This window comes from Coturnix japonica, chromosome 23 (assembly GCF_054131305.1).
Source record: "Coturnix japonica strain WE chromosome 23, WE-NBRP24, whole genome shotgun sequence".
NCBI classification, from domain to species: domain Eukaryota; kingdom Metazoa; phylum Chordata; class Aves; order Galliformes; family Phasianidae; genus Coturnix; species Coturnix japonica.
Genome location: NC_140685.1, coordinates 8863917 through 8889100, shown reverse-complemented (window position 1 = coordinate 8889100; position 25184 = coordinate 8863917). Strand labels below are relative to the sequence as shown.

General features: G+C 43.1%; 1 protein-coding gene across 1 annotated transcript in view; it reads left to right on the top strand.

The window, feature by feature from the left end:
- HLF (HLF transcription factor, PAR bZIP family member) overlaps nt 1-25184 on the top strand; it is a 32212-nt gene that overhangs the window by 1894 nt on the left and 5134 nt on the right. The window contains exon 3 of the mRNA XM_015879676.3: nt 23252-23472. Coding sequence (XP_015735162.1) covers nt 23252-23472 — 221 coding nt within the window. The remainder of the gene's footprint in view (nt 1-23251; nt 23473-25184) is intronic.

The following is a 25184-nucleotide window of genomic DNA, read 5'->3' as shown; positions in this document are numbered from 1 at the left end:
GAAATTTCGGAGCTGATCTTATTCCTTACTGAGTGTAGTAACATTAACCACGGTTTGTGCAAGGGACTAAATCTTGTAACTACATTATAACCTTTCTTAAAGTAGCATAGTCAGAATACATGTCCAGAGTTAACATGTTACACCTTTAGTTACTTTTAGTTCCAGGCAAAAAAAAATTGACAGAGAGCCAATTTCTGACCTTAACACATGTTTCAAACCTGCTTGGTGTCAGTGGAACTCTTCTATTTGTTTATTAACACTTCAAACAGTCCCTTTAGAGACACCAGAGCACATCTAGAGTAACTGCTCTGGCTTGACACCAGAGCACGGCTGAGATCATGGCCTGGAGAATAGTGTCAACATTAAAGTTCGGAAAACATGGAGCTTTGTTGTTTTTTTTTTTTTCCCTTCTGCAAAAGAAGTCCAAGGGTGACTTATTGTGCTCCTCTGCTCTCACGAGGTTCTCTGGAGCAAAGCGTGCTCCTGGGAGCAGGAAACCGCTCCTCTCCATTCTGCTTGATCGCTTGCCACGCTCAGCGTGCGAAGTCATTGTCAGAGCCATCTGATAAGGAGGCACAGTAAATAAATAGAAGGATGAAAGTTGCAAAGCAGGATCAAGTAGGGAAGTCTTAAAAGTCTACAACATGCCTTTCTCATTAGAAAGAAGTAAAGCACCCCCAGAGCACCCCAAAGCTGTTAACAGCCTTTGGCCACAAGTCACATACGTATGTTTAGTCCTGGATTTTGTTTATTCTCTGTATGTGGATTTTACTTCGTTTCTGCATTTCAGTTTCAAGGCATTTTGTAGTTAACCAGTAACTTGTGAGCGCTTCCAATGTTAAAATATATCTGATGTGTTGGCAGGAGTGGAACATAAAACAAAATCTTGCTTTTTCCCAAGCGAGTTTTTAAAAATAGTGCGGGTTTGCTACCCCATTTTCTGTCACTTATACATTAAAAGCAGATCATCTGTCCTCATTTTGCTCAGGAGAGCCTGGTTATGGGCCAGGCTTTTAATGATCACCTGTCAGAATTTATTTGTGGTCATCTGCCTGCGCGGCTTATTTTCATCTCATTGATTGTCGGGTTTTTCCCTGAGCTGGTTGCAGCTCGGGGTTACTGACTTCTCTCACTAGAAACTGTGCTCGTTTCTTGTTGTAAAAGGAGTCAGGTCTTCTGGGGTAGGATAAAGCTTTTTAACTTGAAGGTATTTTTTTCCCCATGCCATATTATCTTTGGAATAAGATGGGTTTTTTATTAAACTTTTTTTTTTTAAGGGTAAGCTCATTCATTTTCTCAGCAATAACATTTTTTCCCCAGTTATGGATGGGTGCTTTGTCTTAACAGTAGCATTGTTGGCTGTCCAGTTGTTGGAATATTTTTGTGTTGTCGTGGAAAAAGTCCTACCAATAATCTGTTTAAGGCAGAGTAATATTTATCTACAAAGGAAAAACCATTAAAATAAAAATGTCCATTTAAAGTTGTCATGAAAGCACCGGGGTAAATATGGTGCTTTGGAATATGAAAGTTTGTCTGAAGGTGAATGCTGAAATCACTGCACTGGAACTTCTTAGTTTTTAGGAGTCGTACAGGACTTTTTTTTAACCGTTTTTATAAGCTCACATGAATCAAGGTGTGGTTTTCATTTTAATTGATGTGAACTACTGTTTCCTTGTGCGTAGCTGCTTTAATTTATATTACTGGAAAGAAAGCAACAGCAATGTCTAAAATAGTTTCAATAAAATAAATTTCTCATGCTCTTAATTTAAGAAAACTGATATTTTCTTTTTTAGGTGGTAGCACTTCTTAAACCATTTTGTACTCTGGACTTTGTTTTAATTAACATTATAATGTAAGCCTATGTGGACTGGGGCTGAAGGGAGGATCAAATGCTGTGTTTCTCACGTCCCTGCTTTATGCGACTCCGGGACAGTTAGCATCAGTGTATCACATGCAGCTGGCCACAAATCATACAGTGCATGTAGTGTGTGTGTGTGGAAGGCTGTGTATGGGAGTCTGGAACACCAGATATGGTTTATGTGTCTGTATGGTGCATCTCAGCCATAGAGGGGTCTGCAGAAAACTGGCTTCAGATTTAATTTTGTGTGTGTGTTAAAATACACAGCTTACCTATCTGAGTGGCATCATTGGCTTCTACAGATAGCTGTATTATACTGTCTCTGGCAGAGATCTGTGAATTTGCCTTGGCTTCCAGTAAAGAGTGTGCTTGGGCCCACCAGAGCTGGACTAACTGGCTATAAATGTGACATTACAAAGCCCTCGGGGAGAGAGGAAAACACGCGAATAAACTAAAATGGAACAACAACAAATTCCTTATAAATAGAACTGATTTTTTTATTTCCAGCTTGTGTTGTCCGATTGTTAGAGAAATGTTCTGTCTCACCAGTTTATCATCTTTCTTTTTTTTGGATTACAGTTAGAGTTAAAATAAACACCTACGTTGCCATCAAATCCTGTTTTGGGAATCTCTATGATGGAAAAGCTGGTTTGCTTTTGAATAGGAGGCATGCAGGGTAGTGGGTTTTGTAAGACTGGAATCAAACTCACCTCTTGTTCACAGCCCCTTTTACTAATAGACAATATTTCAATTTATTTTTGCATTGCAAACCATCATCTGTTAAAACATCATATTTTCTCTCTGTATTGGATGCTCATTAGTTGGTTGAAAACTAAGCTCCTTCAGAAAGAGTTCTTGATAAAGATAGCTTTATTAACTGTACCTCTGTTTAACTGTGCAGTCCTTTAAGGAAACTGGGAGTACTCATAGCTGTCTGTACATAAAGAGAGGATCAGATATTACAGTTAATTGGTTGCTTTTATCCGCCTGTTCTGTGTTGCCTTTACTTGGGTAAATTGGGGAGAAGTGTGAAGGGTTTGGGTTCGGAAACATTAGGCAAGTTTGGAGGAATGCTCTGCTTAGAAAATGTGTTCTATGAGATTTAGATGTCAAGTTTGTTTGCCACCAAAGCTTTGGGTATGGGGCTGTCTCAGAAGGTGTGAGTGCACTGATGTCCCGTGTATTATTACAGCCCAGCTCCCCAGGGCAGACAGGGCCTTGGAAAGCTCCCAAAGCCCTCCCTGTCTTTGCATTTCCGTGACAGTGGTTTTTGCTCTGTGATGCTTGGATTGCTGGGTGCCCTGGTCTACTTGAGCAGGATCCCCTGAAGATAAAGGGGAGAAAAAATAGAAAAACAAGCTTTGTAATCTGTTCCATATTATATATACACCAAATGTAAATTGTTGTTCTCGGTAACAAAGTGGAGATTCAGAAGCGCACTGATCAGAAAGCTGAAAACCATTTTGATTTGAATAGGGCTCTCCCAAATCTCCTCCTGCAAAAACATGAAGATTTTTATTGGATGCCATATTGTATGTGCTCAGCGGACAGATGTCATCTACAGCATGTTACCCATTACTTCTTTCTCATTGCATAGATACAGAGTTGTAATGATGGACAGTGGGCTGGACTGGGTGGGTTTTGGTGTTCTCTTCACTCCCCTCTGAGCTGGGCGTACCCTCCAGCTGGGGATGGCTGCCTCTGCTGCATCCAGCCTTCCAGCTGCGCATGGGGAATGCCTTGGTGAGAGGGCAGCCCACAGAAGGGTGTGTGTGCAACACTCCCTGCATTGTAGTCTTCCTTCCCATGTGTTTCTTAACGTGACCTCCCCTTCTGCAGCGCGAAGGGCAGTGCTTCCAGTAGACAGCTTGGATGAGGAATCCTCTCCGAAGCTTTAATCTTTGTTTGCAAGCAGTGGATAGGTGTTGTGTGAGCCATAACTGAGCCCCCCTTTCTCACAGGCAGAGGATTCCACCTCCAGCACTAAGAAGGGCTGGGAATTTCCTGACCCTTGCTGTCCCACGTGATAACATGGGAATGACCGGCCAAGCCGCCAGGCAGGCTGGTACCAGAGCTGCTCTTCACATTGCCTCTCACGTGAGGCTCTGAATGGCTGCTGCCTGCGTGACCATGTGCTCAGGCACGTGGCAGTCCCCTGTGCAGCTTGCTCAGCACAGCTTTTGCTGGAGCAGCAGGCATGCGTGCGTGGCTGTGTGCTCCTGCCGCTACCGAAGCCGCAGCGAAGTGGAAAAGCACAGCTCTGAGGACTGCAGCAGCAAGGAGGGTGCAGTGTGCAGGCGAGCCTCACAAACTGCCTTCTGGATCAAAGGAAGATGCAAAATATATTCTGGCAAATATTATAAATAGCTTGTCACATGATAACAGGGGAAAAAGTGCTGAACGAACAAGCCTTGTTAATGCTAGAAGCAAGAACACCGAGTCTCTGTCAGGAGATCTAATTTTAATATTTGCTGCCAAAATTTGATTATTGGTTAAATAATTGCTCAGCTACATGAAAGAACTTGAAGTTTCTTAGGAGTTCAAACAGTAAGCAGCAAGAAAGACCTCAGGTTGTGTACTGCTCTTATAGAACATACCTGGCCTGTCTCAAAGTTCTTGTGTGGATCAGCACTTTCCACACCAACAGAGCCTCGTATGTGAGTCAGGGCCAGCTCAAATTAGGAAGAGGATACACAGAGGAGCCTGTGGGTGCTTTTTCCCTTGAGGAGGATATTTGAAGGATGCCTGAGAGTCAAACTTGTTGCAGTACTGTTGTCTTTCTCGTGGCCCTGCTTCCCATCCCAGAAAGGTTGCCTGGTGCAGAGAGTTGGTTTTGAAGAAACGAGCACACCCTGCAGTCTTTCATGGAACAGTATCTTGTAGTTAAAAGAGACAAGACGTCACTAGGAGATGGACATGAAGAAGTCATTGATAATATCTGATTAAATGAAGCTACTAGGAAATATATTAAATTGCTGCAATCTCTCCGTGCCTATGTGACTGATTGGCAATGGTGGGAGCTGGCCATGGCCAGATTCTGCCAATTAATCCCAGTGATGAGTGCTTTAGTCCTCATACAGTTAGTGATTTCAGTACAGCTTGTTGGCTGCCCTCCCTCATCAGCTCCTAGGTGGAGCAGCAGAACATCACCATCCATTCTCCTGTCATTTATCTTTGTGGATTTATTTCTCTGGGAGGCGGGGGGTAGTTGGTTTCATTGTACCCATGGAGTTTTCTCAGACTGAAAGGACATATTTGTCATCAGTAAAGAGTACTTCAGAGTGTTATGAAATCCAAAGCTTGGTTGGCATTTTGTTTTACACGCAACATAATTGTTAGCTTGCTTTTTTGAAGGCTCACTTTCATAAAATATTGCGATATTTTGTTTGAATTCAACAAAAGGTGTTGAGAATCAGGGAAGTCTATTTCAACCAAGTTATATTAAGGAAGAAGCTGCGGTTTGTTCTGCTCCATGTGAAGTAGATGGTGAGGGGGGAAAAAAGTTTACTTCAACCTCTAATCCCGTAGTAATTAATGGAGCAAATTATACATGAGGATTAAGTATAGAAAACAAATGTTGAAATGCACATCAGTGTCAAAATGTGTACATGGTAAACAGATTCTGCAGCTTTTATGGCCTTTTTTTTTTTCCATGAGCTGACAGTGTTGAAGAAGCTAGCAAATAGCATTGAAGAGGCTTTCTGTTGGGAAGCTGAACTTGGTCCTGAGAGCTTCAGATGTAATGTGGGGAAAGCTCACGCAGGTAGGTGAGGCAGCACATGCTGCAGCATTGTGTATTTTCTGCTTGGGCTCTTCAGAGCCACGCAGCTTTGTGCAGCTGAGGTGCCATCCATCACATTTGAAACGAATACGAGTTACTGTTCAACCTCTCACATTTTCTGACACATGTGAAGGTGTTGTGTAGCTACGTTTCCACGTTCCGTTCTCTGGTTGAGTTGAATCTTGTCAGGGCTGGAGTTGGCCCAGACTTTGACTTGCTTAGCTTCTCTGCTGTGGCACCTTTGGTTTAAGGGTTCTCTGTTTGACTTCGAGAGAAACAGCTTTAGCTCTTCATCTTACTGCTAGTGTTCCATTGTTCACATTATTTGCCATTTAATGAAAACAGGCACCGAGAATTTTGATGCTCTTTGCCCATATGTTTGTGTTTTGGTGCATGGACCCATGCAGGAGGAAGAAAAAAAGGGTCCTAAAAAACTCAGGTACTCATTAAGTGAAGCACAAATCTGGGTTATCCCTGGACAGGTGCCTATAGATCAGTGTGTTAGCAGGCATGTGCTACAAGCAGATGCCAGAGAGACCTGCATCAGTAGTCCATCTGCAGTGAAGTGTTAGCCATTCGGGTGTATAAGCGCAGAGGCAAAAGTGCACTTTTGGCAAACATTGGTGGAAGATGGAGAATGGTTTAAAAAAGTCCTTCCAATTAGCCTTAGGGAGCTCAGCGTGCTATAAATTCTTTGTTCTGGAACGTGGTTGTGGACAATAGGTCAAAGATTAAGTAATTCATTACAGAGCTGGTTGGTACTCCTGAATGTACTAAACAAATGAACAGGGCTTTCCATCCATAGCAAGATCCATTACCTTGGGTGGCAATGATTGGACCTTAGTTTTGTTTTTGAAATGCTTGCAAGGCTCCCCTTTCTCTTAGTCCTTGTATGCAGACATAGCTGTGTTTGACGTGACCTGGTAAATGCAGTGATTGTGATAAAGGGGAACAAATTAGAAGTGGTCTAACTGTTACTGCTTTTAACCTGAGATTCTAAAGAGACAAGGAAAGCAAGTGGAGATTGCATTTTGGAAACCTGAAAGAATGACAGTATGACACTTCTAAACACAGAATGCTTCTGCAGAGCTCTGTTTTACCAGGCATCCAGTGCTTTAACACAGGTTAATGAAATAGCAGTACTAAACCTTCTTGTAGGAGCCTGCTTTACGCAAGGCTGCAGAATATAAAGCGGACTCTGCATGTGAGGGACTGCATTGAAATTAAGGAGGTGATTTCAAACAGTTCAGACGCGTTCACAAACTCACCATTGCAAGATTTGGAAGTGAGTCTTACTTCAGTAGGAAGTCTGTTTCAGAAATAACTGTGTGCTTAGCTAAAGCTCAGCAAGTGGGAGCCAGGCACTTGAGAGTAAATCCTGTTCCTCATCAAAACAGAGAGGGTTAAACTGACTTAGTTTGAAGGACCCTGCAGCAATCAGACATACCACTGTTCCCTTTTGTGCTGCATAGTGGAAATACAGATGTTACTGACGTCTGCAATCCCTGCAGCTGTGGCCTCTCATTACAGTGTGGGACATTTGGTCATTTTATGTATGTAAATCCTGCAGCTCCATTGCTTACAGCCATGGCTGGATGGTGGGGTTTCTTATTTTTGCCTGATTTGCTGTGAAAGTGAATCTTATCTATTCATCCCAGGTTTGGGATGTTCCTCTTGCATGTTCCTGATCACAGTTCTTGAATAATTGTCTGTTTTTAACCAAATGTGGCAAGAGGGGGAATTTGGAAAGAACAATTACGTTGCTGAAATTTCTTGGAAGTCTGGATAGGACAGGAGTACATCAGTGAGCAGGGGAGCAGTGGGGATGTAAATGTGCATTTTCTGTATCAGAGAATTTACGTAAGACCTTTAAAATGCTTGATGTGCTTGAAATGCTTCTGTTAGAGCTGACACCTTTATATTATGGATACCATGAGGTGTTGATTCACTTTGAGAAACCAATCTGCAAGAAGCTTTTATTGGTTTTATTGGGAAGGGGTGCAGTTGTCCCAACCATCTTTCCACCAGTTATTCATTTAAAGTCCTTATCTCCTGGAGTCTTGCCGTTACATGGCTCTAAGGTTTCATTTAAAAATAGGAATTAGAAAACCAGCAGTAGTGTTTGTAGGCAGAACCCTGACAGCACTAAACCCAGGTAATGGAATGATCTTGATCCTCTCTAAAGTTGGATGGCTTTACCTAAAGCCTGAACTCCTGTGCAGTCTCACTATATCCTCTGCACCTCAGCTCCGCTGCCCGGCTTGAAGCTCCCTTGCAGTCAGCCAAGTTTAAATTTGAGGCATGTTATCTTATCGCAGTTATTGCAGTATCACATATGGGCAGATGTCCAAGTGACCTTGTCTATGTGTCTTGCCATTCATTCTTCACAGCGCATTTCAGCTCGGGTGCTCTGCACAAAGCTCCCTTCTATGGCTTGTGCTAATCAGTGTCAGAGACAGAGGTGGGTTAGGATTGAGTGAGAAACATGGGATGGTGAGAGTGGGCTAAAGATGGTCAGGGATCAAAGAGAAAAGTGGGTCATGGCAGGGTATGTGTGCTCAAGGAGGAAAGGGGGAGCAGGAGCAAGGGGAAGACTTGTTTTCCTATTGGCTTTTCAAAGTTGTGCAATATAAGAATTGGATTAACCTGATATGACTTTGTTTTTCTGCCAGATTAGATATGTTGAGTTTCTTGGCATTGTGAATTGTACAGTACATTGTGTGCTGTAAATATGGGTGTGTCAGGATAAAGCTGTAATGACACAACATGCAGTATAATACAGCACTGCTGGGTGGACTCTCCTGCTCCCTTAGCACCCCATTCCCTCTACCCTGAGCACACACACTTGTCGGGGCATTCAGACATCTGTTAGAACAGAGTCCTGTTCTCTGCTTCCAGCCCAGCATCAGGATGTTTCAGTCCTTTTTTGGCATGGTGACGCTTATCTAAGTCCTGAAACTCCATTTTGTCTGGCACTGGCATCACAAAGCAGTATGTGCTGTATGAAGTGACTTTAAAAATAATTCTTTTTTTAAAGCTGCATGAAAAAGACACTATCTTGCTTACTCCACATTAAGTTAAATAAAGCTTAAAATAAAAAGAAACGGTAACATATTTTGGTAGTGTAAGTTGAAGGCTTAACTTTGGATGAGTAAAAATTCAGATGCAGATCTGAAATAACTGCAAGCATTGAGCTCCTTGCTGCTTGAAGTTCATGGTTTTGGATGCATTAAGTAAAACTTTCACAGCTGTATGTATTTGCTCCATTATTTTCTTGTCTTCCTTACTTTGTGAGATAATTTAATTTGCTGTATCCATTTTCTGTGCCGGGTTATTGCCGTGGAGGAGCCCAATTCCCTTTGTTTATCATAGGGTCAGGCATTGAGCAGGTAGCTAAGGATGGGTGATCAGAATTGGAGCCCAGTCAGCTGGTGAGCATCACTTTGGAGTCTGAGAAGGAGTGGGCAGACTCTGGGAGGTGAAGCTGAGGATACCTTAGGATACCTTTCTTTCATTCCTATTCCCTCATTTCTAGCCTTCCCCAGGGCTGCAGGCTGGTCACAGAGGCTGGTGGTTGGCACACGCTGTGTAAGGGCCTGCCCTCTGTATCAGCGTGAGTGCAGTGAAAAAGGAGAGATTAATTCCCCCCTGTAGTCAAGTCTGTTTTCTTTGGAGAGAAGCACAAAAATTAAAAAAAAAATAAAATAAAAATGGATTGAAGTCAGATCCCAAAGTTTTTGCCATGTCACTTGCCATGTCACTGCATTGTTCCAGTGCCTTACTCTAATTCACATAGGGGAAAAAATGGGGTGTGCTGATGTGATGTAAGTTTTCCTGAAGCGGTATTAGGTTGCTCCTTATGGTGGTTGAGTCATTTGTTAATAGTAGAACAAACTGAGTAAACGGGAGCAGAAGGTTGACCTGAACACCTGCATGACTTAGCTGTATCCTTAACTGGGAGAATTAGCCATGAGTGTAGCATGTTAGCAGTTAACCCACATACCCACCTTTTGAGAAGGTTGAACCACAGGCCTGTGGTTAGTTCCAGTTGTTGGACAGCTGTTGTTTGGATGCTTATGAAACCCCTTAGCTTAGCTGGTGCTTCAGCAGTGAGAAAATCAGAGGCCAGTGTTCAAACCCTGAGACCTGACATCCATCCATCCATCCAACATCACGTGGCTGCTGCAGAGCGGCTGATCTCCGTGGGACTGGACTTAGTGCCAGATTTAGGCACCGCTTTTCCAAACTCTCTTATCTGCTCAGTTTTCTCAGTGTGACATGGTTGAAGCCATTGTTGAACGTCCTGGTAGTCTCTAGAAGCTAAGCCGTTTTAAACACGTGAAAAGAAATCATTAGCCAAATAGAGGGAAGGAGCTGGAGGTATAATTGTCAACTCGTGTGTGTCTCTGATTTCAGCAGCTGCTGCACGTGTCTAGGTTATCAATTTATTTCTGCTAGAAAGTAAACAAATCTCATTTTTCTTATGTACCCTCATGAGTGCTTCATCTAAGCTGCTCTTATCTGCAGCAGGGATGTACTTCTGAGGTCTTGTTTGGAGGCTTTTCTTTCTGCTTCCACATGCTACGTGCTCTCGAGAGTCACGTGCAGCCCTGAAGCTGGCCAGGGATGCTGCTGATCTCTTCCAGAGTCAGTTATTTGAAAACAGTATTCTCACTATTATCTAAACACACCAGCTTATCACTGGGGCAGCTCTTAGCCTGTTATACCCTATATGTTTTGGGGTTTGATTCCCTTGGCCTAATTTTATCTTTATTTCATGAGCGTTCCTCTGTGTTCAGTGCTATTACCCAGTGGCTGTTTAAGTATTATCAGCAAAATCTTAGCCTTTGGTTTATGTCCTACCATCATATGCACACCTTTTCTTTACTAGGCCACATCCTGAGAGGCCTAAGTACCTCTGACTCTCCTGAATGTGGGATTTGAAGTTGTTCAGCGTTTCACTCTTGTGAGCTCTCACAAGAAGCTCTCCTAATCCTTTAACCATGAAGAATGTAGTTTCCTTCACAGTCAGCTCCTTTCAGGAGCTACGTGCCCAAGAAGCCGGTGATATTTAACTCCCATGCAGTCCGTGTGCATGCATAGCACTCAGCATCTCTGCAGGGTGTGCTGTGCCCTGGGAGCCCAGGTAACGCCTGCATCAAGGACAGCTCTGCCGACACGTGTTGAAGCAAAATCCTTAAGTGATTCTTCTGCTGCCCTCACTTTATAACCCATGGCTTGTTGTTTCCCACTTTCTCACGTTTTCCCAAAGCTGCTGGTGTGTACAGTCTGAAGATCACATTTACCCAACACAAGGAAATCAGCTTGGCCTGACTGGCTTCTTCATCACGTGGCTGAGAATGTGTTCACTCTGTTCTGCCAGACTATGGCTAGCTGAGCAAAATACAGTGAAGCTCTGGGCTCCTGGCCAAGCTTTTATTTCACTTTGGAGCTTACAGCCACATATTTGCTGTTTGGCAGGACATCCACTGGGGTATATTTGGATAGTAATCTAGCATTGTTTTGCTGCCTTTTTCTTTTTTTTTCTTTTTTAATGCACAAGTAGTATAACCCCAGCACTCACTTTGGCCGCTCTGTGCACCATTTCTCAGTGTGCACCGTTATGTACGTGCACTCAAACTTGTAGTCGTGACCTTTGGTAAATACAAGTCAAAGCAATTAACTTTCTTTTATTGAAAAATTCTGGATGTCCTACTCTTTGCCCCCTGTGTGCTGATAACAGAGCTGTGTTGTTACTCTTTCCAAGATCAAAAGCTTTGCTAGGGTTTGATTGAAGTCCAGTTATGGAAGGAAGCAGCTTTGCTGGAGCTCTGAAAATAGCTAATTGTTAAAATAATAAAGTCTGTCCTTGTGTGTCTTTGTAAACTTTAAAACTATGTTTTGGGGGAAATGGGTGGTTTTTAAAGTGAAAATAGTAGCAAAGATCTTGGAAATAGGAGTGTGCTCTTAGAAGAACAAGTATCCTGCTCTGAATGCCATATTTCAGTTCTGTTCTCCACCCCAAGCTTGCCTTCCTCTGATGCTGTTTGCATGCAGCCCGGCTCTGGAAGGAGAATAAAGCTGGATTTGATTTTTAACAGTATGGAAGGCTCTGGGTTTGGGGGATATAAAGGCTTTGTGATGCAAACTCATTTATTTCTCTGAAACAAAAATGGGCTTTTCAAAATACAGCATGTTTTGGAAAGTTGGCTCTGGGTTTGAAACCCCAGTGTCTCTGATGGCACCCTTGAATGAAAAAATGGTACAAAAACATAAGGTTTAGGAAAGGGTGCAAAGCAGCGCTGCCAGCAGCACCATTGGAGGGGCAGTTCCAGCTTTATGAAGGGGCATCCTTTGGAAGGTGTGGGTTTTTAGTTGGTTTGTTTCACATAGGCAGAACTCAGCATGGGAATCTTTGGCTTTACAGTTACTTTGAGACAATGATCACAAGCAAAAACTTACATTTTCTTTCCTAGACTTGTGCGCTGTTCTATAAGACATCTACTGATTGCTATAGATGCTGCTTTGGTGCTAGCGTATTCCAGACTTAATGGAGTTTTGAACTTAAAGCATGATATTACTAGGGTTTCTCTATTACTTTTTTAATGCTGTGTGCATAGCTACTCATCTTATATAGGACAGTTTAAATCCCTGTGTGAAAATCAACCCTCTTGTACTTTCTCTTTAGACAGCTGGACTCAAAAACACTAATTACTTGAGCAGAATCTTTGCATTATACATAAATGGTGTTGAGTATTAAGCTCAGAGGATTGTACAGATCCAGTGAAGCTCTTTAGTTGGTCCCATGAACCTTTAGGACTAGAATTTTCTTAGCTCCTGGAGCTGTTACTTGTTAGAATCTTGGCTTTTGGCTCTCTCCATTTTATTTAGTCTTTATTTATTTTCCTGAACGTTTTTGAAATCATTTGTTAATTCTGTCCATCAGATGGTTTTATGTCCACAAAATATATTGCCTAAAATAGTTCAGTTCTGTGCTCTTACTGGGCTTGGTTGGGTCCTCACTGTGCAAACTGCTTCACTGCCTTGTGAAAATCTTAGTTGTGAAAAAGCAGCCTTAGCGAGGGGTGCCCTGTTGGTCAGCTTAAAGCTGTTTATACAGCAGCAGCTTTAGCCCGCTCAGGAGCAGCCTTGCCTGATCTCTAGGAGCTGCTGAAACTCATCAAGCAGGTTCCTGTTAACCAATTAGCCAGTTAAGCAGAAAGAGGAAAGGTGTTTCTCCTGCTTGTTTTTTTTAATCTCTTTGCAGAGTTTTAACCTATTCTTCCCCAGATTTCAGGTTTTGTGGACATTTGTAACACTGAAATAATAGCAAAGAGAGCCAGGAGAGGGTTAGGAAATGGGTCTCTGATCCTGCAAGGACTGAGCTGTGTCAGTGTATATCCCTCAGGTGTGCAGATAGATGCAGTTTCCAGTGCAATCCAGAGTGCTGCTGTTCTTAGCTGGAGTCCTACCTAGTGCTCATCAGCTGCCTTTTTGTCCTGTATTTTAGTGAAATCTTCGCTTTAAAAAACTAGCCAAAATACTCCCAATCCCAAACTCAATAACGAGTGTTCACCACTGCCAGGACAAATCTGTTGGTTCCCAAACTCTCCTGCTGTGTCTTGATTGGAAGACTTAAATTACTTGCTCACACAATAAATGGTACAGATAATACAACATACAACGAAGCTCCTTCTAGAGAGCTTTTGAATACGTGCTCAGGTGATACCAGGCAGCTTGGGTGTCTACATCTGACCTTCTTCTAAACTGGTTGTTAAGATGGAACGTGCATGTGACTGTTTTAATGGCTGTCAGTGCTACGTGTGTCTGTGATGGACTGTCAAGTAACAGTGCAGTCATCAAACAAATAATTTTGCTTGTGATTGCTGGAAATAGTAAACGGGTGGCTGGAACGTGGTGAAGAAATTCTTGTTCTGGTGCTACAGAGCCAGGGAGCTGCAAGGCAGGCTGCCACCTTATGCCCAGCAGGCAGGATGCATGTTCTGAACTGAGTGAAAATAGGGCCTCTGCTTCCACAGGTGCTTCTGCTAGGCTACAGGTTGAGTGGTTGATATATGCAAGGTGAACCACATACTGTGTGCAGGGGGTGGGAAGTGCTGGGTGTGAGTGGTGTGGAATGTATATGCGTAAATGGGCCTGGGCACAAGGAGGTGAGGTGTTTCTACCTGTGAGTGGATTACTTACTTCTGGTCAAGTGCACAAGGATGCAGTTTGCTTCTGCAGGAAGGAAATGTTAAAGGTGACACAAAGCACCTTAATTGTGAGATCTGCTCTTAAGCTTTTTCCAAACCTCTGGAGTACCATAGATCTCATCAGTGCTGGTTTCTTTTCCCCTTCTGGGTATGTAAAGGGAGAACAAATAAAAATGTTACAGGTTTTGCTGCAGTTTAGAAGTATTATTTATGTGGTGCAGCTCTGTTTTCTGTAGTTTTTTATATCCAAAATGCAGCAGGCTTTAGAATAGAAGAACTGCATAGCTGAATTGAAGATAAAATAAGATGATCTCCCTGACAGAGACAGTAGAAATGATGTGATATGACAGTTGCTGTAGCAACACCACCTACTTCATGAAAATCAGAGTTAACAGGAGTGTAAAAGGTAAAGCCCACATAATTTTCCAAGCCTATGAATCGCTTCTGCCCTCAGCTTGCAGTGCCTTCCAACTCTCCAGTGTTTCTCTTTTCGCTTGGGCACAGATGTATCTTCTGTATGATGGATCCCAGATTCAGCAGGGCTGCGTGGTGCACGACCCGCTGTGAACAGAGGAGCAGAATAGGTGGGATTGAGGCCCCTCCAAATATCTCTTGGGAAGGTTTGGACGACAAAGTACTCTAAAACGTATGCTGTGCTGCAGGTATTCCAGGTAGAGAGTGCAACCACCATAGTAAAAGGGTGCAGGATCATCCAGCTGTGGGAGTCTGCTAACAGGAAAGCAATGTTATACTTAATACAAACTGTAAGAATTGTCAAGACTGACGGTGCCAAAGATGGGTGCATTGTCCCTTCCCTCCTCCTCATGTAATCCCAAAATAACGGTGTTGCACAGCAGTGGCACGGTGCTGGTGGGAGCAGAACACATCCTCTTTGATCAGTGTGGCACAGAGCTGCTCGTTTGGCTGTTGCCAGGTGCCCAGCACAGCACACAGAGGGTTTTGTTTGCTAGTAGGCAGGGAATTGTACAGAATTTACTATATTTGAAGGGGTAGAAATGTTAAAGAAATGCTTCAGTGCCAATTGCTTCAAACATTGTTTGAGAGTTGTTTGGTATGTCTGGATTGGCAACTAATTGTGTAAGCTGCAGCTATGCCTGCTGCAAGAACACTGTATTAAAAATAAGCTTACTGTAATTAAGGTTACCATTGGCTTACAATTCTCTTAATGGTAATTTTTAGAAAACAAAGTCCAGTTTGTTTACGTATGTTTTAGAAATGGAGACACGTTTGTAAATGTAAATTTGTAAGAGATTTGCCAGTCTGTGTTGTCTTCAAGTTTACATTCAAACAATTTCATAGTTTTCTGAGGGCCGAGCTGTGTGTGACTGCAAAAAGTCAAATCCCAATTACTCGTGAGTTGGATCACAGTAGAATCAGGTATTTGATGTGCTACAAAAATGTATATTGTGCAGCAGCTATGGAGGAATAGAGCCTCACCAGTAACATCTGTGTGCAACAGTCTGTGCTCCTGGAATTTTCCCTAAGCCTCGGTTGCGTGTTCCCTTCCTGCTCTGACCCATTTTCAGACTACACGATGACTGATGTATTCATCTACTTTATAATGGAAGTGATGTATCTGTCACCCAGTTCTGGTACCCGGGAAGGGGACATCCACACACCCTTTGCTTTCTTTGTTGTTCTTAGTGAGAGTGACAATTGTATGTTAAAGCAAAGTAGGCTCCTGTGCAAACTAAATGCAGGTTTTGAAATGTTGCTGTGCTTTTTTTCCAGCTAAAATTAAGTTGGAGAGAAAAGAAAATGTCTTACTTAGAAGGTTGGGGAAACAGCTTGTCCTCATTCTGACATCTCTGCTTCTTAAAATGTAATTCTAAAGATCGCTCTCTGTAAGGCATCTAAAGAGTGTACTTTGTTTTAGTGAACAAGAAATGTAAATAAAACCAAAAGCCAGTGAACAGCTAGTGCAAATTCGTGTTGTGTACAGAACAGGTCAAAAGAGAAGGCGAGATTTGCAAGTTGCTGTAACTCTGCCCGGTGACCCCTTTTTTGTAAGGGATACATTCAGGCAGCGGCTGATAGCATCTGTTGTCTGTCTGTAAGGTCTGCCTTTGCCTACTGATGGGAGGAAATGTACCTGGTTCACGTGGCTTCTCCATGCCACTGCAAATCTCACTCAGCTGTGTTTTGATAACACGCCCAAGCGAGATCGGCTTGGGTACTAGAACTGGGTAACAGATACATGACTCATGAGTGGCATACGCTGTAGGGATTACATGGTGGCTTTGCAAGACCTGTTTACTGACTTGGGAGCATGCTGTCCTAGGTGTTCATTAGCCAAATAGATAGAGCAATATGAGAGGAACTTGGTCTGGAGTCTTGCAGAGGACATTGGCAGTGACACGAATGCAGAATTTGTTCTGAAAGTGGTGTTCTACTTAAGGGGTATTTATGGATGCCATGAGGCTGATACCTAAAGCAGTTTACTGTTGATGGAGTGATTTATTAAAGCTGCTTCTAAGGAAGGAAAAATGGACGTTTGTCTTCTTCAGAACAGGTTAACAGTTCTGATGCTTTTCTGGAAGATTCTCTTTCAGAAACAAATTGTAGTTTTTTGATAACCTTACTGTATGTGAATAATATGCCAAGGGATGTCATGAAGCTGCAACACACCGGAGGATAGCAGTGTCTTGAAGTGAAATGTGCTCCTAAGCCAAAATGAAATACCTGTATGAATGTGCTTTCCTATAGCTTCTCTTCCAGCTCTGTCATCTTGGCTTGTCTGTGTAAGGGAAGCAGAGCCCTCCAAAAAGTCAGAAAGTCATTTTAGAGGCTTTGAAAAGGAGAATCCCTGTGCATTGTCCCAGGATCAAAGTAAACCCCTTCTCTGTTTGTAGCAGCTGTGCAAGGGAGTTGTTGAGAATGGAAACAGCAGCATTTGGCATCCTGCAGTCTGGCTCTAGGGGCTGGTTTGAGAAGGAATAAAAGTCTGATTTCCTGGGAGCTGTCAGGAATGGGGCCTCATGGAACAAAGTGCTGTCTTCACACAGGCTGAATAGCAGGAATCTTGGAGAACAGCAGAGTTGTAAGTCCAGTAGGCATCGTGGAGAATTTCACCTGGTGATGCCTCTGTTACTTATTTATCCCTTTTGAAGGGCACAGGAGCATAGTGCATTGCGTGCACACTTGCTAACCACGGGCAGGAGTTGCAAATTCAAGCCCTCAAAAGCCTGCAGATGCTGAAACAAAGGCCACATGTGCAGCTCCAGATAGTGCAGCCCCCTCCTTTCTCTGCTCTGAGACACAGGCTTTAATTACATTATATCCTCTTCTTTTTATCCTTTCCCTTTTGAATGCAGAGGTCAGACCAGCTCTGGGTTGAATCAGAGCTGTATCAGGAAGGAAGCGGTTGTCTGTAGGATCTTGGATCTTGACCTCATTTGCTGCAGATGTGCGAGGACACGAGGAACTAAGAAGAAGGAAAAGTCTGGCAGCAAAGAGACCGATTATGTCTGGAGAAACTTGGTTTTGTTACTTCCCTTGCCATACAGTTCAGTAGAACTCTGAGCAAGTCAGTGGCATGAACAGAGAGTGCTTTGAAAAGACAACCTGGATTTTCTCATGCGCCCCCCATCTGCTGTGCAGGCTGGCACTGAGCAGCTCTCGAGTTTGCAGCACCCCCACACTGGCACTGAGCACAGGGCAGAGCTGCATGGAGCTGGGGCTGCGAGCACAGAGCTCTCCTGCTCCCTTCATCTCTTCTAGGGCAGAGCACTAGCACTGTGCAGGGAAAAGCTGGCCAGAAATTTGTAACAGGTTCAAAACAAAGTATTTTTGCTGAAAGTTTTTCAGGAAGCTGTGGAACCATTCTGGCAGAAACATAAATTGGCACATTCAAATCCAAACAGAATGGCTGAAATCTGGCAAAGGTCTGAGAAACTGAAGACAGCATCCTCTAATGGGAAGTGTCAGGCAGTCTTAGTAGGACTACCAGCCCTGCCTGTAATAACATTGCAGAGGCCCAGAGCGGGAGGCACACAGTGCTGAGGGGAAAATGACAATTCCTTCATAATTAAATGTTCAAGATTTGTAAACAATGCTGATATCTTTGAAAAGTACATGTTTTAAAAACACTTCTTAACACTTAGTGTGGGCAAGGAGCAGTGCATGTGCTGTTGCATTGGATTACAATGATTTTTTTCTGCAGGAAAGGTTTGCAGTTGTTTCCCATTATGCAGAATCTAGATTGTGGAGGGCAAGAAATAGAAGGATATCTGTGTTGGGTTGGAGCAGTGGTTGAAATAGACTCGTCTGTTGCTATGGAAGAAAATAAAGCTCCTATAGGAATTGTTTACTCAGGGTGAGCTGCCTTCTTCACCCCAGGCAGAGTGGCTGGGGTTAAGGCTTTGTGGCTGGTCCTTCTCTACCTGTTAGTGCAGATGATGGTCTTAATAGCCACGCAGATGTTTCAGGGGCAGGAAGCCTCTGAAATCAATTAGGAAATTAAAATGTAGCTGATGATGTTGTAAGTGAGGAACTGTGACCTGTGGATAAATGTTAGTCTCCAGAATACTATTCTTACTTTGCTGTCTGGTTCTTTGACCTGTCTTGCTTCCTGAGCTCTACCTTGTGCTGTGCAATGAGAGACTTTGCCTAGAGGCAGAAAGAGTTAATGGAGAAATAGATGGCAGATCAGTCCGGGACCGGCTGGGGTTTGCAGTGAGAGAAGTATCCCAAAAAGCTGGCCAGCCTCCAGCAGGATAAAAGGGTTGGAAATGGTACCAACAGAGCAGTGGGGCTCTCCAGACCAGCTCTGGGTAAGGATTACATGTCAATGCACTTCCACACTACAACACAGCACTGACATACCCAAGGTGCTTTTAGTTTATATGAAGAAAAGATGATTAGCAAACATGTATTTTCTCTTAGGGCTGTTTGTAAGCTGAATGAGAAGCTCCTCATTTCTCTCCTTCCATCATTGTATGTATAAAAAATAGAGGAAAATATTTTTCTTAGAACATCTTCAATTCCTTTTCTTTTCTCTTCTCAGCTGCTGTTTTCCAGCCAGCTGCGGAACTGATGACAAGTGTGGAAGGGCTGCGAGATGGGAGATTTTCTGAAAATCAGGCACATTTCTATGGGAGTTGAATGATTCAAAATTGAGTTCTACATAATTCATCAGGGATCTCCTGCAATACAAGCAATAAGTCTGTCAAGTAGTGGTACAGTTGAAGAGGTTATTTCCATCTTAGCTCTCCTAAGCACAGCTGGAGGCAGGATGTTTAAAGAGGGGGAAATTACGAGTCAGGATTCCATGATCAAACTCCCCACAACACCTCCGTGTTTTGGTTTTGTAGGTATACCAAAGTACTGTTGTATATGAAGGTATATAAAAAAGCTACTGTACTTTTGAATTGTGTATTTTAATTATTGCAAGCAATTAAGAGCTGCTCTTTTTTTTACCAGCCGCTCAGTGACCTAGATGACATGAGTGAATGGCTCCGGTCCATTTCTCTTTGAACAAGGAACTGCACTGAAAATATTACCATTACGTTCAGCTTCCTCGCTGGCAGTCTCTACTGGGAGGAGAAGGACTGAAAGGGTTAGAACAGCCAACTTTCTTTCAAGTCCTTCCTTCTGGAAAATTTTCTGCTATTGCTAATATGAGCCAGAGCAACACCAAGAGCATTAGCGAAGGCAAAGCTGCTGGGGCAGCCGTAGCTGCTGGGGTTGCCAAAACCTGCTGACTGCTCTGCCGGGAGCCACCTGGAGCTGCGTCTGTCCTGGCAGACAGCGCTGCTGGAGTGGAGCTCTGCGAGCGGGAAGGTTTCCAGACGAAAGGCCAGTGTTGACATAGTTGTGGTCTCTCCAGGCCACGGTTGAGACACATCACTGGGGTGGTATGAGGGGAAGTTTCCATTAACCATTGTTCCCAGCTTGCTTCCACCACCACTGTGGAGTTCTGCAGCTGGATTTCCAAAAGAGCTCGATGCTCAAGAGCTCTTGTTTCAGCAGCTTAAATGGAGGGGCTAAGATCTTTCCAAAACACTTGGCAATCATCAGCCCCCATTGAGAACAAAGCTGAGCACATTAAACAGCCCAGCCACTTCGCTGTTGTGAAAATTTGGCCTCTGTTGTGAGTACGGAGTGTTTAAATAATACAGAGACTGGCAGTGAAGGCATCTGGCGGCTGATGCTGAGCAGCAGGGGCTTTACCTTCAGCTTACCTTGCAGCTGGCACTGGAGGCTTCCTCCTTGGCTGATTCCTTGCACATCGTGGCCTCTGACCGGCCCTCTCTCGGGATGTTGTGACAGCTGTGAAGCTTGCTGATGTGAGGATTAGCCGGCTGCTAGGCACATGACGTTCAGATTGCTGTTCTTATTTGACCTACCTCTGATTGCGAGGAATTTAGTGCACAAAAATAACACCCTGAACAAATTTGGCAGAAGGGTGCACAGCTAAAGTGCCATGCACACAGGGGGAGAGGAGGTTGAAAAGCAGTGTAACATGAGGCCACATACTGTACTTCTGCAGTAACAGCAGTGCCAAGTCCAGCGCAGCCCACGCTGTCGTCTTAGGTTACGACGAGTTCCAGCACCACATAGATGCAGTGGCCATTAGCCAGTAAACTAACGAAGACAGGTTCCTGGCTTGCATTATTGGCAAAACTTGATAGAATAAATATAAAGATACAAAGTGCCAGGAGTTGCCTAATGTAAAACATTGGACAAGGAAATACTGGTTTTTCTGCCTGGGGTTTCATCCACCCTCATTAACTCTGTTGTGCTCAGTGGAGTTTCTGATCATCTGCAGAGCACACCAGAGCAGGGAGCAAACACGGACTGACAGAGGTGTGCAGGTGGTTGGGAGCCTATGAATCTCTTCCAGCATAATAGTCTTCAAGCTCCTAGGTGATAGTGCTTAGCTGTGCACATAATTTTTTCAGGCTCTGCATTAGTGAATAGCAGTCACCTTTGCTGAGCCTTGCCTTGAAGGTCCTTAAGGACTTTTAGTACTGGGAGCTTGGACTGGGCAAAGCAGAGTTTGTGCAGGTGGGTAAGAAGGCAGGATTGTGGTTACTGCATGCTCTCCCATCTTCTTTCCATTACTTGGAAATGCAATGCTTTTTGTTTTAGTGGTTTGTTGTTGTTTTTCTCACTGGGCAAGATGCAATACCTCAATATCCCATATATAAAAGGAGCTTTTATGCCTTTTCCTTCTTTAGAGAAAACTTGTAAAATTTCATTTACAAACCTCGTATAATTGTGTCATGTGGCACATTGTAGATAAATGATAACATGTCAGCTGACAGTCTGTACCTAGAACTTTAGCAGTACTGCAATACCAGCTCTTCTGTTGAGGGCAATTAGAAAGCTGGGGCAAATTTCACAATCTTCATGACTTTTAGAAACACCCTGCATGCTCACTGCAAGTATTGTAAGGTATTCAGAGGTAGTGTCTTGCTTCATTTGTATCTGCATTACAGAAGTTGCAAGCTTTGTACATGTGTATTTCTATATATCGGTCTGCATTAAAGAATATCTGGCTGCTGTGATACAAGCATAGCTAACATCAAAGGAAGCTCTCCTGCATTTAATCCTTTAAATAAGCCTGTTTCTGCCAGCCCATGTATCTGGAATGAGATTAGTCATCCATTTAAAGCAAGGTATAAAAATGTCTTGGTTTACTGAGCCTTCTGGGCTGGCTTTAAAACAGTTAATAGTTTGGATTTCCCCACCACCCCCTTTGAAGACAGTTTAGCTTAAACACCTATTAACCAATGATATCCCCAAAAATCCTTCCTGCCAAAGCTGCCCACAAGTGAAGTCCCATTGCCTGTGTCCTGTTTCCTGCGACCCTTGGGTTGGTCTGCATCTGCCAGCCCTCAGTGGGCCAAGGTGGGCTGAGGCATCACCATCCCATGGCTGCCTACACCCCAGGGCTTGAGCACACAGTGCTGCTGGGCTCAGTGAGGAAGGCTCAGCACCGAGGCCTTGGTAGCAGAATGCCTTGTTGTGCAGCACAGGAGGAAACAGCATTGGTGCAGCATGGGCAGATGAATTCTTTCCTCTTGCTCTCTCATACAGATATATATATATTAATCAAATAACTTTGATCCTCCTTTTCTCTTCTCCCAGGCCCTTACTAACCTTTCCTGGAAGCTGATTTTATCAGTGCTATTTTAAAGTGGGAGTTACAAAAGGCAGGCTCCCTGTTAGTAAGCCCTGGTTTGCACAATGCAATTCCCCAGTGCATTTTCTGCGCAGTTCCAATATTGTTGCTGCAATCTTTTAGATTAAAATTAAACTGCATTGTTAACAGTGACCTTGATTTGGAATTAGAAATGGCACTTAATGTTTACCACTTTACACCGTCCATATTACAGACGCAGGCACGAATAAGGAAATATTATGCAGTCACAGGATGTTTGTGTGGAACATCATCTCTCTAAAGTCAAAGTGAATTAACTAATAGCCAAAATTATTAAAGAATATCTACTTTGATCACAAGTTCTTGTGAAGTCAGCAAGGCTGGTGCTTCTGAGGCATGTGAAAACTCCTGAAAATGCTGCCCATGGGGATAGGCAGCTGACCTTAGGATCCTATTTTTGGAACCCTGGGTTGAGATTTTAAATTGGAGTTGTGGTGGGAATGGTGCCTGTATCAGGGCTGTTGCACTGGAGTCTTTAAGGCTGTACTGAAGGTTGAAAAAAGAAAAGTGGGGATGATAATAGTTCTTTTCTTGCAGTGGGCTCCTTTTAAGTGGTTCTTATACAGCATTAAAAGAGCATTAAATAGTGTAAATAAGAGTTCTTCCACTTTTGCAGAGCATCACTGTAGCCTGCTATGTTGCTCGTTTCTTTTGCCATCTTTAAAACATTGCCAGTAAGATTTCTGAGAGGACAGTTAGCACCTCCTTAGCAGAGAGCTGTAGCACAGCTTGACAGTACACTTCCATGACGTTTTTTTCCTATCACAACTAATACAGCCTCAGATTCTAGAAATCTTTGTGTGAGAATAAGAGGAAAGATTGCAGTGTAATGGATAAATCAGGCCTAAATGACAGTACTTATGATTTGTTCCTGAGGCTGTGATCGTAAGGCACAGGTTGGAGCAGTAAAAGTCCTCTGCCTGCACTTGAGTGCTGTCTTGTTGGGTTCATTGATCCTAAATGGGCATGTAAGATTAGAAGCCAGAATTAGGAACCAGTTTTGAAAAGAATGACATGAGCATGTCTGGACCTGAATATGCACCCAACAAATGGGCAATCTAATGTTTGAACAGAGTTGCTACCAAACTTACAGTGAAAGCCTTAAGAATTATCGGTTGTGAAGTATTTACAGAGCCTCTAAAATCCATGTTTGCTGGTATTATTTACATAGTTTCTACTAACACAACTGAATTCTTCCTTTATTTTTGTAGGTCAAATCTTGCCAACAAACCGAAACACACCAAGTCCTATTGATCCGGAGACCATCCAAGTTCCCGTTGGCTATGAACCTGACCCTGCAGATCTTGCTCTTTCCAGTATTCCTGGCCAGGAGATGTTTGACCCTCGTAAGCGCAAGTTCTCTGAAGAAGAGCTGAAACCACAGCCAATGATTAAGAAAGCTCGCAAAGTCTTCATTCCAGATGACCTGAAGGTAAATTGGAACTGGTGACGGGTTTGTTCATATGCAGATCTTAAGATAGTTTTCTCTCAGATACATATTAGGAGCATGAATCTGTTTGCTCATGTAGTGTAAATCTGCCAAACTGAAAATGACTTCTTCTGTAGAATAAAACTGTCAGTGGTTCTGAGGAGGACTGAGGGGAGGATGTCCCTTATGTGTTAATCAACAGTTGAAATTCATATCAATATTGATTTCCTTTGTATGCCAGAAACTTCCTGTGTGACCTTGGACAAGCTTAATTTGTCCCATATTTCCCCCTTACAAAACAGTCTGATCGTGTTTCCTTTTCCCCCACCCTGTCTGGCTCATTGGCATTATCTGCAGAGTCTTCAAGGAAGAATCCCTCCCTTGCAGAGTATAGTCTGTGGAGGCAGAATAAAGTATGTTGTGTCTTGTTTGGAAGTTTCTTTAGCTCTATGTTTTAACAACAAAAGGGAACACTGCACTAAATGCTATTAATTTTAAGTGAAAGAATCTTAAACCATTTAAGGAAAGTAGAAGAAAATAATTCTGCCAATGAGCATATTTTAATAAAATATTTTAAAAATATAATACAATAATAGTGCAGTATTTAAAAGGAAGAAGCACACTTGTTTATGTCTCTCACCATTTCTGAGACGTGAAGAGCAAAAACTCCCCAGAAGAGAGCTGAACAAATTGACCAGCTGATTCAGTTTATCAAATAACTGTGAAAATTGTCATTATTTTCAAAGTTCTGTTCCCAGCATGTGATTGCCAAGAGGAGCTTTCTATCAGAAGTAGTCAGTGCAGAGTTTCATCCTGCTGTTGCTCCCTGAGATACAGATTGAAAGCCTGTTGGAAGAGGGGATCTTTGGCTGTGTGTGTAAAGAGGCTGTGGTGCCACGTGTGTCCAGCACAGTGATAGATTTAGGGAAAGAAGCTGATGCTGTTTGCTATTTTTATCCCTAAGGATAATGTTGTGCAAGCTAAAAGCACAGAAAGCACGGTCCTGGTGGTGCTCAGGTAATAATGTTGCTATCACTTTGTAATGTCCTCTGTTTTCATTCAGAATGACTTCTCTGCACCATGCCGTTATTTTTTCAGGCAAATTTTGCTATTTTTGATGCTCTGTTGGCATTGCAGTGTGCTGTGAGGTCTACCTAAGTAGAGAAGTTCAGTACAGAAATGGCTACGTGGATGTAAGGAGAGGGAAATTTATCTCCCTTTCATATGTCATTTTGTTGTACCTCCAAGTATCCTGGCTAGCCAAAGTTAGCTTTTTGCCAAAAATGCCTCATAACAGAGGCAGAAAATGCCATTGCTTTGCATACAGCAGTGGAGCACATAAGATTTCAGTCAAAGACAACTAGAAATACAGCGTTTCATTTCCTTGAGCTGACCACATCGGTTGCCCTTGGCTCATTTCAGAATGCTTGACCCAAGTGCTGCTTCTGCCCTGGCATGTGGAATGGCTGTTGAGTTCTCGGGGAGGGTAAGCAGATTAGACCAGTCAATCGTCTCTGGGCTGCATGTGATTTTGAAATGCCAGCCTTACCTCTTTTGGGCCTGGATTAAGGGATTTGCTGCAGCAATTTGTTAAAATAAAGATGGATGAAGCCTAGGTGGCACACTAATAAATTGCTTAAAGCTGATTTTTTTTGGAGTGGAATGAGATGGGAAATTATAAACAAGATTTGGGTCATAGCTTTTTGCTGCATGCT